Here is a 20,507-nt window from a genome sequence, read left to right as displayed (position 1 = left end):
AGTAAATTTGGTAACAAAATATGCGTAATTGTAGGTACCATAGATTCTCTTCCATTTCATCTCCTGATCAATTAAATGAAAATATTCAGGAGTAATAAACTTGATACTGTGAGTAATGGAACAAAGAATGTGTCCAGATATATTCATTAATTCAGAAATAAAATTTAATGACTTTTAATTTTGTTTTTTATGAGTACAAACTAGGTTAACAGCCCACACTTCTGAATAATCTTACTTAAATTGTTTTTAGTAAGAGCACAAAGAAAATATTTGATCAGGCATAGGTTTATTATTTTAGTTCAACCACTACAGTTAGCACAAATACAAAACCACAATCATGTTTACAAGGCAAACATTGTACAATAGCTCTGTATACTAAAATATTATCGATAATGCAGTTTGAGAATCAAAATATCAGCTGGCTGATTTTGCTTTTATGATGCATACTGATATCTTTTTCTAGCATTATAATGCCACTTAAAAAATTTACCATTCTTTCAATATATTTTCATTCCTAGTACACATAATTAGTTGGAAAATTCATTTAATTGGCAGTAAGGTGGGAATTTAGTCCAAAGTGCAAAGACTCATTTTGATGAGCTGTGTAATCACAAAACATGCAGTGGTGAACTTTCAATTCATAAACAATTACTATTGTTCAGTAAAGATTATTATTGTAGTGGGCATAATCATGAGAACTTATTTTCACTTGATTATAAGCAGTTCTTACCATCAGATTGCTTATGGCATGCAAGAGGTCCAATAACTCTGCCAAGGGTGTGGCAACCACTCACCAGCACGATCAGCCCACACATTAATGGTTGCCTCGATTAAGCTTCAACACAAACTTCACACACTTCTGGAAAACCTGCCTCAACAGGGTCTCTAACACCTTCCTCACTAGCTAACCAGACACGGGTCATCATTGCTTGGCTTGACTTCTCCTTCCAGCAGCAAATTCATCACAACCTTTGTCAAATAGCTGCATGTTCCTCTTTTTCCCAGCGGGGGAGTATTGTAAAAGGAAGTCATGTCATCCTACAAAGGAAAACAATAAGCAAGTTGTTTGATTTTTTTGTTTGTAAAGAGTTGACAGGTAAAGTCAGTGTCAGCCTAGAGGGAAAAATAAATTCACAGAAATATTTCCTCATGGAAAAGATGAGCTTCTTGAGTTTTTCTTTTATTTTCCTGAGGTGTCTTCTCAGCATATAAAACAAAGACAGACATTTTTAGTATTCTCCTCTTTGCTGATAATTTTTATTTACTTAGGGAACCTTTTTACTGACAAGCATAAAATATTAAACAGAGAGCCTGGAAGGGACTATATTAGGTAGTACACAGCACCAATGTAGCCTGTTACTCATTCCCAGCCTCCCCAGAATTTAATTTTATAGCCTTCTGGAACCTATGGCTCTTTTCTGCTAAAACACATTTTAACTGCTAACTATAAAAAGGAAAATTTATCTCTTCTTAGATTTCTTTTTAGTTAGAACTTCATAGCTGAATTGACTAGTAATTAACTAAAAAGTAACATTAATTCCTTAAATAAATCAGACCTCCCTCTGTCTCTCAAGTACTCTATTTAGTACTCCGTAAATCTGTTTCATAAGATAAGTGATAAGAGATTAGGGATATTTTGAAGAATTGAGACAAAAAAACAATTCTACAAAAAGCTATTTTGTCTACTTACTTGTTTTTCAACTTCTTTTAGTCGACTCTCATCTTTTTGAAATTCATGAAATGCTTCTTTCACCAGTTTGTCTAGATCTACTTTGTCTTGAAATTCTAGCTCAGGGTTTCTTTCCAGTACAATGGATACAACCATTAGTAACTAGAAGAGACAGACATATTGAAAGCCAATTATATGAACCATAAAAGCGACACAGTCTGGATATGTTTTCATTCTTTACTCAGACTGATGTATGGTCCTCATATTCCACAGTGTGTTCTGTACAATGACAGGCTTTAGGATCATCCATGGATGGAATCTTCCTAATCTTGCAAACTAGTAGCATGAGTTCTGTTTGGAAACCTCACCTTTTTTTTTCATTGTATGTATCCCTGTAGCTGTATGGAAATGTTTTTCAGTTACTTAAATAAAACTAATAACTTAGAAAAATGACTTTTCTAATCCTGTCAACAGTACATAGTGCCCTATTCACCCGAAGTGTCTGAACTCTTTCTGGTCTTCAGGCCTTAATCCTTGGTGGCAAGACACCAAAACAGTGTCCTGTGGAGCACAGGCTGCCTCGGAAGAGGTGGTAGGCAACAAAGCCAGAGAAGGCAGATGAGTTCAATGGAGATTCTGTATCTGGGCTCAGGATCAAATGACTTGGGAGTCTAGCACCCCAAAATGAGTATAATTCTGTGACATCATAGTATTTTTTAGGGGACAGTTATGTTTTAAACAATATACTTTGACTCTTTATGACATGAGTATTATTTGGTTTGTATAAGCTATCTTAGTTTAAGGCATCATCCTATTGTTTGGCTACCCTACACATTTACCTAAGTAGTAATGTTCATTTTATATGACAAACTGTAATATGCAAAGACTGTAATATGCAAAGATTGTATCTGAGTATACAATGCTTGGTAAAGACTTTCTCATGATGATTATGGCTCCTAAGTTGGCCATGGAACAGGAAAAAGGCCTCATAATTCCCAACTTGGGAATCTTTTTGAATGTATTTTATTGAAATGCTTCCCAAATAGAACCGGAAAGAACCAAAGGAAACAGAAAAATCCAGGGGTCACAATGTGGGAGACCTTGGGGCAGGGCTTTAGTCAAAAGAATTCGAAGTTTTGCTCAAGTACTAAATGTAGATTTCTTCCGCAAAGAGAATGACTTTATTTTAGAGACAACTATGGGCACAAGATACCAAAAGGTTAACAGCACAAAGAAGGCATTCACCCTTTTGAAAACCCCATCTTTTCTTGACCCCAGTCTCTGCCTCACTCCCACATGCTATGACACTGACTGGCTGATATTCTTTCCCAAATCCTGGCACATCAGAGATAAGGCTGAATCTCACTTAGCTGACTGTAGCTCCAGATATGCTGGATTTTAGGAGGTGCCACATCCAGTTCAGCACCCACTGAGAGCTTCTGTATCAATAAGACATATTACCCACCCTCAAGAAACACAAAGTCTGATGGAGACATTCCCAGAGAAACAGACAAAGTGAGGATGAGCTATAAATTATATCCATTCATTTGAGGGATTCTCTATGTATTTTTTTCCTTTTTCTTTACTTATTTATTTTCTCTCTATGTATTTGATATGTTTTAAAATGGCAAAAAAGCATGTGTACACATGCGCACACACGTGTGTGTGTACATTAGCATTTAACTTTATATGGAGCAATGATGATACACAAAATTACATGTCTTCTCTGTTCACAGAGAGATGTCTAGAAAGGTGTCCCTCAAAATAATAGTGGCAATCTATTGTTAGTGGATATAGAGACATTTTGGGCTTTCTTTTCTATAATTTTCTGAACTGTTGAAATTTTCTACAATAGTCATGAGTTATTTCTGTAAACAGAAAAAAAAAAAAAGACAAATAGAAAAAGGTCACTTCCTCTTTTTCATGGTACTGTTGATGCACTTACTGTGGGGGTGAGTGTATAGCTGAGAAAGTTGGGCAGTTAGTCTTTCCACCCTGATGGATTTAAGATGTTTGAATTGTTCATGTGCTTTGACTTGGGTCAAGGATGGCCATCTCCTCCAGGACTCAACTGGAGATTTGGGTTAGGTGAGGAGTGGAATTCCTGGTCTCTTGGGCAGTTTCCTTATACTAGTTTTCAGGGAACAGATAGAAAGCACTTCTTCAGCAATCTACATTTTAAAATACAAACCTCCACAACTATCTGTCTGTATTTTGGCTGGTCAATATTTCCCAACATGTCTTCCACAAGGAGAGAGAAATTCATCTCATACATGGTCATATCTGACAGGGTTGGTTGCTGAAAGAAATAACTCAATATTAATATGCTGCATTGTTATATCCTGGTTCCCACTTAATAGGAAAACTTCATTTTCTAGTCAATAATCTTTTTCAGCTTCTACAAAACCTTAGAGAGCATTTTCAGCTATATGACTGGATTTTATATATGTCAAATTACTGAAGCCAACCAGCTTGTTGTGATAAATTAAACCTCCTGTTTTTAGTAGTTATCTTCACTATTTTAATGTTTTTAGGGAAAAGGGACTATATTAGAAAACCACTTCAATACACAAACGGAAGAGCCAAAAATTGAGACAACAAATAAGAGTACATATTGCTTTCAGAATTAACACAAGAAGTTATGCTTGCTGTCAGACTTCAGCATGTAAGTCACCTGCTATTAAATTAACATCATTTCTGTGGCAGGTCCTTTCTGAGCTGGCAGCATAAAAATGCATACAAATAAGTGAAACAATATTATGCACAGGAAAAAGCAAAACAAAAAAAATGTTCTCTACTCTACTCTTGATATTTCATTTAAGACAAGAGTATTGCAAAATCTTCCACTCACATTCCACAAACCAAATGAAAGCAGAAAATAAACTCAAATCTGAATCATATCTGGGCATGGTAGATAATCTTCAAAGGATGGAAGGAAAGGCTCTAAATGTTAGGCTTATATGGTGGAAAGCAGATGGAGTCCCCAGAATTATTACCAGAGATGCAGAGATGATGAGTCATACTTATTTGCTTTTACCTCAGTGATGATTTACAGTGAACTTAATCACAGCCTCAGAACAATATCTATCTACGTACTACTCAAAATGGGACCCAGCAGAAATGTCTCCTTTCAAACAAATGACAGCAGTGTTATTCTGCTTGGTATAATAATGCCTCAGTCCTATATTCAGTATGGTCCATCTATTGTATTCTATATTCAATACAATCCAACATAAGGTTAATGTTTACAGGTAGTACCTAATTTGGGGAAAATGAAGCTGGTTGTTCAACAGGGTGCGGGCATACCTTGTTTTATTGTGCTTCACTTTACTGCACTTTGCAGATTGTGTTTTACAAATTGAAGGTTTGTGGCAACCCTGTGTTGTTATATGACGGTTACCAATTTTTAGCAATAAAGTACTTTTTAATTAAGGTACATGCATTGTTTTTTTAGACATAATGCTATTGCACACTTAGTAGACTACAGTATAGTATAAACATAATTTTTATATGCACTGGAAAACCAGAAAATTTTATGTAATTTGCTTTATTGCAATCGTCTGGAACCAAACCTGCAATATTTGAGATATGCCTGTAATTATAACTGTTTAGATGTCTAGCAATGAGACTAATGGGGTCACAGAAGAAAAGGAAGAACTTTTCATGGGTTCACATCAATTTCCTTTTAATATATCTCATTTGAAAAGTCAACCTAGCTAGTATGCAATACAATAGTTAAACCTAGAGAAGAGACATCAAGGCTGCCTTATTTTCCAGTCTCTGAAAGAAGTGGCAAGTGTAGCAGAGAAGTTAAGAGAAAAGGCTCAGAAGTCAAATTGCCGGGGAAGGGGGTTGCACTCTGGGTCAGCTACTTCCTAGATGTGTGACCTTGGAAAAACCACTTATCTGTGCTTTAGTTTCCTCATCTGTCAAACAGTAACAATAAAGTACCTAACTCAAAAGACTGTTGTGAGAATTAAAGGAGTACTTAGAAAAGTGCCTGGCACATAAAAATACTTAACATGTAGTTGTTGTTAGCAAGGAGAAAATACTAAATGTAAGTGGCCCAGGCAATTAGACAATTAAAAGAATATCTGGTAGGTATTAGCGGGGGTTGGGAAAGAAGGTAACAAAACATTGCCAGAGTCCACTGTACATGGACACAAGGCCTAGCAGAAGAAGCAGGACACGAACAGTAGAGGCCAGTTCCCCACCCACAGGAGACAGAGCTGCTCCATACAACGGTCACAGAGCATCTGGGAAAGGGCTGGAGCACCTATACTGGCGGCCGACAAGAACCACTCAACAGTTTGTTAATAGCATAAAGGATCCTTTTAAAAAGTTCTTATTCATTTTTGAAAATAAATAATAGATTCACAAAATTCAAATTCTGAAAGGTTAAAAAGGGTTTTCAGTGAAAAGCTGCTCTGTCCCCCCAGACCACAGTTCCTTTTCCCAAAGGCAAAGACTAGAACGCTACCAATTTCTTATGGATCCTTTCAGAAATACCCTATGTACATATAAACAAAATGAGTATGGGTGTGTGTATTTAAGAATATTTTATTTTCACAGATATAGAGATCAAACTAGTAGTTGCCAGTGGGGTGAGGGAAGAGGAGAGGGGCAAGATAGGGGTAAGGGACTACGAGGTACAAACTATGCATAAAATAAATAAGCTGCAAGTATATACTATATAGCAGTGGTCCCCAAACTTTTTGGCACCAGGGACTGGTTTCATGGAAGACAATTTTTCTACAGAGCAGGGTGGGGGTGGGAGGGGATGGTTTCGGGATGATGCAAGCGCATTACATTTATTGTGAACTTTATTTCTATTATTATTACATTGTAATATATAATGAAATAATTATACAACTCACCATAATGCAGAATCAGTGGGAGCCCTGAGCTTGTTTTCACTTGCCACTGCCTGTAGGGTTTTGATATGAGTCTGCAAGCAACTGATTTATTATGGTCTCTGTGCAGTCAAACCTCTCTGCTAATGATAATCTGTATTTAGAGCCACTCCCCAGCGCTAGCATCACTGCCTCAGCTCCACCTCAGATCATCAGGCATTAGATTCTCATAAGGGGCACGCAACCTAGATCCCTCGCATGCGCAGTTCACAGCAGGGTTTGCGCTCCTATGAGAATCTAATGCTGCCACTGATCTGACAAGAGGTGCAGCTCAGGATGTAATGCGAGCGATGGGGAGTGGCTGTAAATACAGATGAAGCTTCACTTGCTCACTCGCCCGCCACTCACCTCCTGCTGTGCAGTCCACTTCCTAACAGGCCATGGACCAGTACTGGTCTGTGGCCCAGGGGTTGGGGACCCCTGCTATACAGCACAGGGAATACAGCCTATATTTTATAATAACATTAAATAGAGTATAATTTATAAAAATACTGAATCACTATGTTGTACACCTGAAACTAATATTGTAAATCAAGTATACTTCAATAAAAAAAAGAATACTTTGTATAAAGACTTTCATCAAGAATAATTTGTTTGATGTTTCAACACTATAAACAGATACACTACTCCATTTCTTGAAGGCCTAATTATTCCCTGACACCTAAATCATTGTGCATAAGCACAATGATTTAGGTGTCAGGATTAAATAAAATAATTAAATCAAAGAGGCAGGGCAGTTTATATAACTTGGGAAACCATCTAAAGGAGGGAACACTAATTCATTCGGACCAACGGTAAGTTACATCTCAATTAAATGATTGTCTAATGACCTAAAAAGTTACTGTACTTTTCACATTCAGTACAGTTCTTAACTAGTAATTTCCTTATCCACAGCATTACTAAGTCACCTTGTTTCTTAAGACTGATTTGGTTCTGTCTTTTGAATGTATGTTTTCCTGTTTGTGAGGTCCCCCAGCACTGGCCCATTCCAGTTGGTGGTGAAGGAATACCACCACTCAGTAATGTCAATATAAGAAACCCTAAATTCACTAATAAGCAAACAAAGGAAGGATAGATTGCTTGGCAAAAGGTTTGATCATACGGTGTCTTTAAACTGAGAACTTCCTTGAAACATCTGAAATATGATAAAACAAAATTTTTTTTTTATTGAATACAACTTTCAAGCAAAATATCCATTTGTAAAACAAGGCTTTTTTATAGAGGAACACTAAAATTGAAAAATAAAAGGAACTCAGATTGGGAAAAAATATTTCCAATCCAATTGACCAGACTTATTTTCTCCCTTCAGGTATCTGGATACCCCTACTTTAAATACTCTTAGAAAATGGAATAAGTAGAAAAGTTATTTTCAAAGCAGAGAAGGAAAGAACTCTCTGCTCCTTGAGGTCCCTTTAGAAGTCCCTTTACTGACACAAACAGAGTGGGGCTGTACCTGGGGCAAATGCCTTCCAGCTACAATGATTCCATTGGGTGTGCGCTCCAGGATCTGCCACACTCGGTCATAGAACCCAGGGGGAGTTCTATTCAAAGACCCATCGATCTGACGCCTGTTCAGCCAACATCTGTAGACCAAAAGAAAATGCCTCAGTGTTGAAAAACAAGCTTGTTCTGGCAGAAAGCAGGGCTTTTATATGGATTAACTGTTCCAATAGAGTGAGCAAGAAAAGCCAAATTCCATCAATGATGCTTATCTACCATGTGTTACAGAGGTTACTAAATATTTCAAAGTGAAAACAGAGCTTGCAGGAAAGGAAAAAACCCCCAAGATTTAAAGAAATTTAACAAGCAAAATGTTATTCTCTAGTAAGTTACTTACAACTCACTATGTGATTAAATGACTTTCTAACATAAAAAGCAGCTCAATGTAAAAACACAGCAGCAGTCATTTTCAAAATTAGTTCATGTGGTCCTCACATACAATAAAATGTAAGCTCCATGAAGACATGGGCATTGTATTGATATATATAGCTTGATCATTCCTATACACTTCTCCAAGAAAGGTGCTTAATAAACACCTGATAAGTGGGTGAATGCTCAAAAAAGCATGATGTATCTAATGAAATTACCTTATTTTAAACCTTATGTGTCAATTTAAACCTTATATTTAGTTTTAAACCTTAATTTAAATATGGCCAAAGTACCAGTGCTGAAGAATCAGTTACCAAATTTTACATGTCATAATAATCGACATGTAAGAGTCAAAATTCTAGATCTATTATTTGCATGGATAAAGTATTAAACCTTAAAGATATAATAGTTATTTCAATCACAAACTGCTAAAGATGCAGAATTTGCATAATCTGAAAAGAACACACAAATGACATAGTAGTATATTCTTACAAAAGCTGAAGATAGTAACAAATATAAACTTTTTATACTTGGTATTAAAACAGGCTGCAGAGTAAAATGTGTCATCAACCACAAGGTGGGAATGTAATGACCAACAGTATTTCTAGGTGTGAAAATAGCTATGCATGATACAGTAAACATAAAAAGACATTTTTGTTCTGGTGAAAGAGGACCAATGAAATTATATCACTACATAAGTGAGGAGGCACTTTTTTGGACATACAGCTTCTTTTGGTAGACCCACACTTGTGTGGCTGGGTTCAGTGCTATGCTAAAGAGAAAAAGCCAAAGGAGTTCCTTCATGATGTTTTATTTTGGAAAATGGGTGTGCAAACTGAATATCCTATATTCTGCATTTGATTTTTCCCCTTATTTCCTTTGTTTGGCAACAACAAAAGAGATGTTTTCCGAGTTCTATGAAGTCATGGTTAATACTATAAAAAGGAGATGTTTGCTTAGAACAACATAAAAGGTAGAAATGTGTGAATACTCACAGAGGAGGAATTATTTTAGAAGAATTCTCTTATTTTTACTTTTTTGGCTTCTTATTTTGAAAAAAATTAGACTTACAGAAAAGTAAAAAAAAAAAATTAATGAAGTTCCTCTTTACTCAACTTCCTCTACTTCTGTCATCTTACATGACCAATAGCACAACTATTCGAAACCAGGAAATAAACTACTAATCTATGGGCCTTATTCAAATTTTGCCAATTTCACCACAAATATCCTTGTTTTGCGCCTGGATCCCATCCAGGACCCCACACTGCATTTAGTTTCCAGGTCTCCTTAGGCTCCTCTACTCTGTGACAGTTCCTCAATCTTCATCTTTCACGACTTAGACATTTTAGAAATGTCAGTTATTTTGTAGAATGTACCTCAATTTAGGTTCGTCTGACGTTTTCTCATGATAAGACTTAGGTTATGCATTTTTCACAGGAATACCCAGAAATAGTTGTACCCTTCTCAGCACATCATATCAGGGGGTATGTGATGTTGATGTATCTTATTAATGGTGATGTTAACCTTGATCATTTAGTTAAGGTGGAGTCTGCTGGGTTTCTGCACTGTCAAGTTACAATTTTTCCTTTTACAATTAAAAAGTATCTTGAATGGAAATACTTTGAAATTATGCAAATTTTCCATTTCTCATCATACTTCTACCCACTAAATTTAGTGGTTCTTGCCTGCAATAGTTATTACTCTTGTATTTGCCTAATGGTGATTTTTTTATTTCCATCATTCCATCTATACTTATTAATTGGAATTCCATTGTAATACAAGTCCCTTCTCTCCCATTTATCTACTTATATCAGCATGGACTCATGGATATTTATTCTACCAGATGTAATCCAATAGTATCATTATTTATTTTCTTGCTCAAATTGTTCCAGCTTTGGCCATTGAGTCTTCTTCACATTGTCTCCAGCATCCTTCTAACACACCTCTATAATTTTTTGGAGCATTTTCTTACTTTCTGGTACCACAAGATGCTCCAGGTTCATCTTGTACTTTTCTTGCCCCAGCCCTGGAATCAACCATTTCTCCAAGGAACTCTGGTTCCTTTATTAGAAAGTGGTATTTGGAAATCAATATCTGGGCACTAGGTTTGCTCATTGCTATTGGGGTTTCATTGCTTCTAGGTTCTTTCAGTGGACAATTAGAAAAGATATGGATGTATGCTCGCATATACACATCCACATTTATTGCTGTACCTATTTCTGTATCTATACATCTGTGTAAAAATCATGAATTCATACTGATATTCCCAATTCCAGCCCAAAACCACAGGGTATATTCTAGCCACTCCTCTTTCCTTATTTGTAACTACATTTTCCAACAGTGAAAAAAAATCTGGCTCAAATTAGCCACATTTACTTATTTACTTAATATCAGTGTGTGTATGTATACACACCATATATATAACACTATGTGTGTATGTGTGCATATATATATATATAAATAAATATATATAAATTCCAGAATTGCTAATTCCTACCTCTGTGAGAAAAAAAATTTATTATACAGAATACAGGATTTGTGTGCAGTTCTTTTTTGTTCAGCTTTACAGTGTCTAGTCAATGTTTTCCAAAGGTACTTTGGTTAATTCTTGTCATCCCCTCCCCCTTCAGTGTGGTAATATTATTCATTTGTAATATGGTTAGGGTCAGTTGTTACTGTTTGTATTCTATTTTGGGTACCTTGCACACATGGATTAATTTTAATTAATTATTTATATTTGGGGAATATAAAACATTACCATAGTTTGAGTCAGAGCTATTCAAATGGTATACTCAAATGGAAGGTATATTCAAATGGAAGTATTGCTCAACCCTCAACCCTACTGCACTGTACTTATTTTTTTCATTCTTCCCACCCTGTTCCTCCCCACTCCCTGAAGGTAACCAATTTCATTAGTTTCTGATTTATCCTTCCTGTATTTCTTCTGTAAAAGTAAGCAGATATCCCCTTCTTTCTTACATGAAGAGTAGCGTACGATACATACTCTTTTTTACTTTGCTGGGTTTAAAAAAATTTTTTATTTTATTTATTTTACTTATTTATTTTGGTTGCTCCTGGTCTTAGTTGTGGCAGGCGGATTCCTTAGTTGTAGCTCACAGCCTCCTTAGTTGCAGTTCAGCAGCTCCTTAGCTGCAGCATGTATGTTCCTTAGTTGTGGCACATGTGCTCCTTAGTTGCGGCTGGCGGGCTCTCTAGCTGCAGTTCATGGGCTTCTTAGTCGTGGCATGCGAACTCCCAGCCACAGCATGCATGTGGGATCCAGTTCCCTGACCAGGGATCGAACCCGCATTTCCCCACACTGGAAGGCAGATTCTCAACCACTGCGCCACCAGGGAAGTCCTCTGGTTTCTCTTCAGAGTGTGTAAATCTTTTGCCTTTTACTTTGCTGTTTTTATGTAATGATATAGCCTAGAAATTATTCTATATCAGTTCATAGAGACCACACTCATTCTTTTTTCACAACTACATAGTACTCCACTGTGTGGACATACCAGTTTATTCAAATAATCCCTCATGCATGGGGACTAAGGTCATAGGCATTCCAAAATTTGCAATTATAAACAATGATGCAATGAACAACCTTGTGCATATATATAATATCTATTCATGCTGTTGGAGGCAACCTCCAGGGTGGGTCCCTAAAAGTAAGACTGCTGGGTCAAAGGGGAAGGGCAAACGTAGACTTTTTTTTAGATGTTGTCCAATTCCCATATAGAAGAGTTGTAGTCACCAGATATATATAGGAGTGTCTGTTTCTCCACAGCCTCAGCAAATGTTTGCCATACTGTTTAACTTTGCTAGTCTGATAGATGAGAAATGGTATCTCAATGTGTTTTAATTTACATTTCTCTAATTATGAGTTAGTTTGAACATCTTTCCAAATATTTAAGGTCCATTTTTAAATTTTTTAAATGAATTGATCAATCATATTTTCCCCCATTTTTCTCTTAGGTTTTTGGTTCTTTGTCCCTCAGTTTCTAAGATTCTTGGATATTAGCTCTTTGTAACAAATGTTCTGTTCCAGCTTCTCAGTTGTCTTTTGGCATTGTCTATTTTTTCACCATGAAAAATGTTGCTTTTAATTTTTATATAGTCTTAATAATCTTTTACTGCCCCTGGGTTTGAATCATAGTTAGAAAGTCTTTCCCATACCAAGGTTACAAAGGAATTTACCCATGTTTTCCTTTTTTTTGAATTTATTTTTTTATATTTATTCCATTTTATTTTTTTGGGCTGCGTTGAGTCTTTGTTGCTATGCACGGGCTTTCTCTAGTTGCAGTGAGCTGGGGCTACTCTCTGTTGTGGTGTGCGGGCTTCTCATTGCAGTGGCTTCTCTTGTTGCGGAGCACAGGCTCTAGGCATGTGGGCTTCAGTAGTTGCAGCACACATGCTCAACAGTTGTGGCTTGCAGGCTCTAGAGTGCAGGCTCAGTAGTTGTGGCACAGGGGCTTAGTTGTTCTGTGGCATGAGGGATCTTCCTGGACCAGGGCTTGAACCTGTGTCTCCTGCATTGGGAGATGGATTCTTAACCACTGTGCCACCAGGGAAGTCCCAACCCATGTCTTCTTTTAGCACTAGTATGGTTTCATTTTTTTTTTTTTAACGTTTAGATCACTAATCTGTTTGGAGTTTATTCTCAAGTACAGTATAAAGTATGAATTTTATTTTATCTTTTCCAAATGGCTATCCAGTTGTCCCATCACTATTTATTTAAAAAGTCCATCCTTGACCCAATGATTTTGAGATGTCATACATGAAATTATCATACATGAAATTTCCATAAGGTCTTGGGGGGTCTATTTCTGGACTTTTTATTCTGTTCAACTGTTCTATTTTTCTGTTCATGTACCAGCATCACGTTATTTTAATTATAAAGACTTTTAAATATTTTTACTGTCTCTCTTAGGGCAAGTCTTTGTTTTATGTTTTTCTGGTTATTCTTGCATGTTTGTTTTTCCACAGGAAGTTTAGTATTAACTGGTCTAACTCCATAAAACAGCTTGTTGGAATTTTATTGGAATTTCATTAAACTTGTAAACAGACATCTTTAAAATGTTGAATTTTCCTGTCTAAGAACAAGGATGCTCTTCCATTTGTTCAAATATACTTTTGCAGAAGACTTCTTCTCTAGGTATTTCTAGGCATATAACTATACCTTGGAAAGTACCAGGTACACAGATAGTGCTCAATAAATGCTTGCTTAAATAATTTTATTAAAGCACTTTCTGTAATAAAGATAACTCTTCAATTTAATGCAATCCAAAGTATTTGTTTTGTTTTTATTCTAAGGTTAGCACAAGTTAAGTCTAAGACAAGTTTTATCTGAATAAGTTTACAGTCTACTTAGAGAGACAGAGTTACAGGCAAGATATTTAAGTAACATTACCAAATCCAAACTTTTATGCCAAAATGTTGGGAGGAATTGACCAAAGTGGAATGAAGTGTTACATTCTGCATAGAATAATAAAGATTAAGAAACATTTACAATCTATATCTGAAAAAAGTATAAAATTCAAATCAACACAAAATCACAACTGAAGACAATTTTTTTTTTTTTTTTGCGGTACGCGGGCCTCTCACTGTTGTGGCCTCTCCCGTTGCGGAGCACAGGCTCCGGACGCGCAGGCTCAGCGGCCATGGCTCACGGGCCCAGCCGCTCCACGGCATGTGGGATCTTCCCCGACCGGGGCATGAACCCGTATCCCCTGCATCGGCAGGCGGACTCTCAACCACTGCGCCACCAGGGAAGCCCTGAAGACAATTTTAATTAGTATCTCTAGGTATGCTGCCCATCTACTGGTCTTTGATAAAGGACCCTCATTACCTTCCATTCCTTTGAGGCTGCAGAATATCCAACAGAAGCTGTTTCACTTCAGTAGGTGACAACTGATATAAGTCTCTGGCTGGCTTGTTTCCACCACGGATCTGTAGTTCATACTTCATAGCATGGATGATCCACCTGAAACAAAACAGGGAAAGCATGAATCAATAACTCTTGAAATAAAATCACCTTGTGCTTCTTTTGGCAATGCCCTTAACAGCACTGACCCATCCAAAGAGGAATGAAGAAAAGGCCATTTGAATTTCCTGAACTGCTGATATAATTACTTCCATCAAGATTATGTGACATGATCAGCCTCTTAAAAATGAGCCCTGCTTGTGCATATGTGGATAGGTAGTAAAACATGAAAATAGACAGATACTGGGGCTTCCCTGGTGGCGCAGTGGTTGAGAACCTGCCTGCCAATGCAGGGAACACGGGTTCGAGCCCTGGTCTGGGAAGATCCCACATGCCGCGGAGCAACTGGGCCCGTGGGCCACGGCTACTGAGCCTGCGCGTCTGGAGCCTGTGCTCCGCAACAAGAGAGGCCGAGACAGTGAGGGGCCCACGCACCGCGATGAAGAGTGGCCCCCGCTCGCCGCAACTAGACGACCCAACACAGCCAAAAATAAATAAATAAATTTATAAAAAAAGAAAATAGACAGATACTTAGGTTCTTACCAAATGAGATTGATAAGTAGTGGCTGCCACACTACTATTTTCTTAATACTAGATATATGAAAAAAACAAATAGGATAAAAATAAATCATTTTAAGAAATGGGCTGAGATATGCTATTACATACACATTCCTTTCCCAGGAAGGACAAGTATTTTTTACCTACTTCATTTATTTTGTAGTCATTAATTGGAAGGGACAGAGGAGAAATACCTGCCTTTGAAATACAGGCACACAGTTAGTTATAACTTAATTATACTAGTATATCAGAGAACATACTTTAATCAGTAGATTTCAGAAGAATCTATTCTTTAATAGATATTTAAATGCTGTTCATAAAACACATTTGTATTACAGAAAGAGCTTTAATGTGATTATTTAGGAAAGCATTTATTGAGTACTATTTGTGTGCCTGGTAGTTATGTGTCTAGAAATGCCTAAAATATTTCATTATTTTATGTGTAAATAATTTTATTATTTAACTTGAGAAGCTTTTAGTAAGTATTTTTACAGTTTCATCTCATTTCATTTATTGTATTCTGAGGAAAGAACTCGGATAAACTAGTTATGCAAACCAAAGAAAACTCAGGAAATAATACTATGCCTTAGGGAACCAGAACTCTACAGACCATTACGAAAAGCTAGGGAATTAGTTTTACACAGCAGATTCCTGTGCTTTATCCTTAAATCCTTTGGTGAACACTGAATAACAAACAGAGACAGAGAACTCCAAAGAACATGTCTTCATTCACCCAGGCTTTGTCTCCCAAAGGGGGTACTGTGTAGCCAGCCCACAGGTAGAAACATCTAGTTACAGCAACAAAGATTTAAAGTGGCGAAGTTACTGTGCCCAAATATTTCAATATCTTTCTCTTATACACTTCTTTGAAAGACTGCCTACAGGTTATTGCAGGTACAGAGATGAAAATGTTAGGTGGAAATAATCAAAAGATTCAAGTCCTTCTTTCTGCCAAGGTTGGTTTGCAAAACAACAGTGATGAATCCTCATGGAATGACTTTACTCTCTCTCAATGGAAAAAATGGTAAGAAAAATGGTAACCGTTTCCAGTTGAGCAGGAAGTAATATCAACCAAGCATATCACCCTGCCCACTGGGCCAGGCCATAAGCCACAAGGCAGTGTGTCTCCTGTGACTGCTCCAATCCCTCTGATAAGGCAACTCTCAGCTCTTTTTCCTATCCTCTTCACTATTCTTTGTTGTTGCCATTTCTGGAAGTTAGGAATTTAACTAGTCTGCCAGTCAAATGCAGACTATGTTGCATGACACTGAGATAGATTATAAAGGCATGAGAGATACACAAGGATAGAACATAATAATTTAAAAAATATATAACATTACTATTACTACTGATAGTACATGACAAATATTGAATACTTGCTCTTTGGTAAGAACACTAAAGATGACAAGGTATCTACAAACAACAAACTACATGTTCGTGAATTTTCTGATATGTGCAACAACAGAATATGTAACGGAGTTAAGATGCATAATTTGCACTTCTCTAATCAGCTGAAAAGCAAAACTGGACTAAACCTGTATTATTGCCAAAGACTAGAATTTATTTACTTGTTCATCTTCATTATTATGAACTACATTTAATCAAAATGTTATACAAGCATAAAAGTCACAAGGATATAGTTACTAGTTACTCTGGATGTTTTGATGTTAAAGTTGCTTATGAAATTAGTTCTTTTAAAAATTTATTTTATTGGAGTATAATTGCTTTACAATGTTGTGTTCATTTCTCCTGTACAATGATACGTGAATCAGCTATATGTATACCTATATCTCCTCCCTCTTGGGCCTCCCTCCCCCACCCCATCCCACCCATCTAGGTTGTCACAGAGCACTGAGCTGAGCTCCCTGTGCTATACAGCAGGTTCCCACTAGATATCTATTTTACACATGGTAGTGTATTTATGTCAAACCTAATTAGTTGTTACAGCAACATTTCAGTTATAATAAACTGCTCCATGGACTCTCTTTAAAATATAAAAATTCTATTTTTAATTTTATAGGTTGGACAAAATTGTTTTCTATTTATTATTTTATTTCTTTATTTAACATTTAAAATTTACATTTGAGGCAGCTTAGTATAATAGAAGGAACATCAAATTGAAAATCTAAAGACCAGCCTTTTGGTGTCCCCAAACAACTTAATGTCATGAAAAGAAAAATGGGGTAAAGGGGTACTGTTCTAGATTAAAAGTGACTTAAGAGATATAGCAACTAATGCCATGTGTGGGCCTTCTTTGGGACCCTGGTATTTTTAAAACAAAGTCATTTTGGGGACAACTAGAGAAATATGAATAAAAACAGTGTACCAGGTAATATTAAGGAATTATTGCTAACTTTGTTGGGTGTGATAATGGTACTGTGTTTATTAAGAAAATGTCCTTTTTCTTACTTTAGATATATACTTACTAAAATATTGAGGGGTAAACGTCAAAATGTCATTTGGCTGTAAATTTCCTTTATAATTTACAGCCAAAACAAAGTAAAGCAAATATAGTAAATATAAATTACTAACAATTGCTTTTAAATTGCATTTAAATAATGGGTATATAGGAATTTACAAAACTATTCTGTTATTACACATTTAAATATTTTCTTAGTGAAAAGAAAAAACAATGAAGACAGACCTGGATACCAATTCTGTCACTTACCAACTGAACCCCATTTCCAAGTTATTTTTCAAATGGGAATACTGTATTACTATTACTTGTTCAGCTCATTTTATGAAATTATTTTGAGGAATAAGTAAGACAATGTTATGTTAAAACTGTTAAAATGCTTTTGAAATTATAGAGTTCAATTTTTATGTTCAATTGTTATGTTCAAATTATGTTAGCAAACTCCTTTTATTTGACTTCTCAAACTCAGGTTGGAAGAAGTGCCTCATTGATTTCACTTCAGGAGGTGTCCTCTTCTAAAATAAGTAACTAAATTTTTTAAAACACTTACTTTTTAAGGTCCTCCCAAAACTTGAGTTATTAAAAGTAAACATTATCTATCACATTTACCTTTTAAAACCTTCAGTACCATAAACAAAGATAGTTGGAGATCTAAAAATTTCCCCTCTGGCTTCTATTTACAAAATCTCAGCAGTTCTGTGAGCAAATTATAGAAAACATTGTACTCAGCAGCCACCAAAGAAAGAAGATGACTTTTTTTAAAAAATAAATTTATTTATGGCTGTGTTGGGTCTTCGTTGCTGCATGTGGGCTTTCTCTAGTTGAGGCGAGCGAGGGCTACTCTTTGTTGCGGAGCATGGGCTCTAGGCGCACAGGCTTCAGTAGTTGTGGCACGTGGGCTCAGTAGTTGTGGCTGGCGGGCTAGAGCGCAGGCTCAGCAGTTGTGGCACATGGGCTTAGTTGCTTCGCGGCATGTGGGATCTTCCCGGACCAGGGATCAAACTTGTGGCCCCTGCACTGGCAGGCAGATTCTTAACCACAGAGCCACCAAGGAAGTCCCAGAAGGTTCATTTGAGCACAAATGAATCTAACTTATTTGCCAGATTGTTAAGAATACATTATTCATTCAAAAATATTGGCCAAGTTAATCTGTTTAGCTTGGAATTCTTCAAAAGACTACAACAGAAACAGTCAAATAGCCTTATATATGAACAGACACTTAGAGAAAGTAAATAACCAAGTGAGTCACACAGTTTAGAAAATCAAAGACATTTTAATCCATTTTTAGAACTACTAATACAAAAGAGCATTAATTCCTTTGCATGGGAAAATCTGGCTTCTTACCCTCATTCCTGCTGACAAAGTCACCAAACCTGATTTGACAATTCCAATGTAAAAGCACTTAATGCAAAATGGGGAAAGCAAGCAAGCAAGCAACTGTGGAAGGTCAAAAGAATGAAGGTTATTCTTGGACCAGATCCTTATAAATTCAGTCTGCCTAAAGAACCAGCGACATGCTCTATTTGACAATAAGCAAATGAGAGAGAGGCAGATGCACACTACTGACCAGATCAACCTTCAAATGTAGCATGGTCTGACTTGACAATGAATTCCTCCACAATGCTGGAAAAATGTGAAGAGGTGGCCTAGTATTCCTATACAGTCCTGGGAATAAGTTTATCCTTCTAAAAACTCTCTTAATGTGAGGTTGGTTAGCATGTTGTATATGTATTGGCATTTTCCTTTCCAACCTGCCCCAATTAAGGAGTGAAATATAAAATAAGGTACATGGAAACCTGACATCACTGGTAAATCAGAACAGCTGACATTTTCTGAAAAAATGTTATAAAGAATAGCACTGATCCACAGCAAGAAACAATTTTTAAAATAATCATTTTGAGGTTATTTCAAGATACTAAGAAGTATTTGCCAAGTTTACTATTAAACACGTGAACAAATAACTGTGCAAACATTTTACTAAGCTATATGACAGGAGATGAAAAGTTGCAAGAAGGGACTGTTCTGCTTGATTCCTATTAATACAAAGAGGGAGACAATTTGATGAGGCAAAGTGAGCTTCCTGTTTGGTAACTGGAGAGAAATCACTCACCCACTCTACCTCTGATCTAATCATAACAGAATAGAGGTAGAACTCCATCATCTCACTTCTTTACCTCGTATCAAATGGCAAAAGCAAAGTACTATGAATGAGTATCAAACCAGGCTAATGAACTCAGAGCTGCAATTATATCCTTTTTCCTTTACTGCACAAGCAATGTTATGGCCTGGTACCTATGACACCAAAGGACTTCTCTTAAGCACTGGATGTGTGATCCACAGATGCAGCTGTGGGCATTAGAAGACAAGACATGCATGGATCATAATGGCTTACAGAGGATGTCCTGGCAGTATGAAAAGCAGGGATGAAAAAGACTTGATAACATATATGCTCAGGGGTTGTCTCCTGAATAATAGACCTAGAACAGAAAGCAGTTGATTGGAGGTCTTTACAGTAATGGGCCTGTCAGGAACTTAATCTATTTCAACATGAAAGCTGGAGCACAAATCAATAATGAGACAGCAAATCAAATCATTATCACACTAGAATACCATTCCTGTGAGCAGGTTAATTTTGTTCACTGGAGTGCCTGATAGCAGTAATGTTGAAGAAATTGCATTGGCAGGATTAACCTTGGGAAAAAGAGAAAAGAAACATGGTGGTATTGGTTTAAAGCAATTGAGGCAGTGGGTGATGTAAATAAATAAAATTTAAAAATCCAAAAACCTCAGAGAGAGAGGTTAAAACAGAGAGATACAAGCATACATAGTGCAGGAGAATTATGTGTAAGATGTACCATGACTCAGACAAATGTTCTTATTTTTTATGTCCATTCAGCCTAATGAATGTTAGCATTTCAGGAGGAATATGGTGTTAAAAGTTGGCTAAACTATCAAACTCTTTAAGCATAATCAACATTTGAAAGATAGAAACAACAGTAAAAAGTCAGATATGAATGAGTCTGAAATACTTTAATTAACCTGTAAGGAAATTAAAAAAATGTTTTCTATAAATCCCTTCCCTTCTTTCTTTTAAAATCATGC

The 20,507-nt window shown here is 36.5% G+C and overlaps 1 protein-coding gene across 5 annotated transcripts in view; it reads right to left on the bottom strand.

Moving 5' to 3' along the window:
• Window positions 1–269: 269 nt before the first annotated feature.
• PHKB (phosphorylase kinase regulatory subunit beta) overlaps window positions 270–20,507 on the bottom strand; it is a 197,822-nt gene continuing 177,584 nt past the window's right edge. For all 5 annotated transcript variants that reach the window (XM_030833057.3, XM_060289761.1, XM_030833056.3 and 2 more), the window contains 5 exons: window positions 14,297–14,431; window positions 8,036–8,165; window positions 3,861–3,968; window positions 1,691–1,831; window positions 270–1,038 (listed from right to left, as the gene is read on the bottom strand). In XM_030833057.3, coding sequence (XP_030688917.2) covers window positions 901–1,038; window positions 1,691–1,831; window positions 3,861–3,968; window positions 8,036–8,165; window positions 14,297–14,431 — 652 coding nt within the window. In that variant the 3' untranslated portion in view covers window positions 270–900. The remainder of the gene's footprint in view (window positions 1,039–1,690; window positions 1,832–3,860; window positions 3,969–8,035; window positions 8,166–14,296; window positions 14,432–20,507) is intronic.

The sequence above is a fragment of the Globicephala melas genome, chromosome 19, assembly GCF_963455315.2.
Source record: "Globicephala melas chromosome 19, mGloMel1.2, whole genome shotgun sequence".
Lineage (NCBI taxonomy): Eukaryota > Metazoa > Chordata > Mammalia > Artiodactyla > Delphinidae > Globicephala > Globicephala melas.
This window is presented reverse-complemented; position numbering and strand designations above follow the sequence as displayed.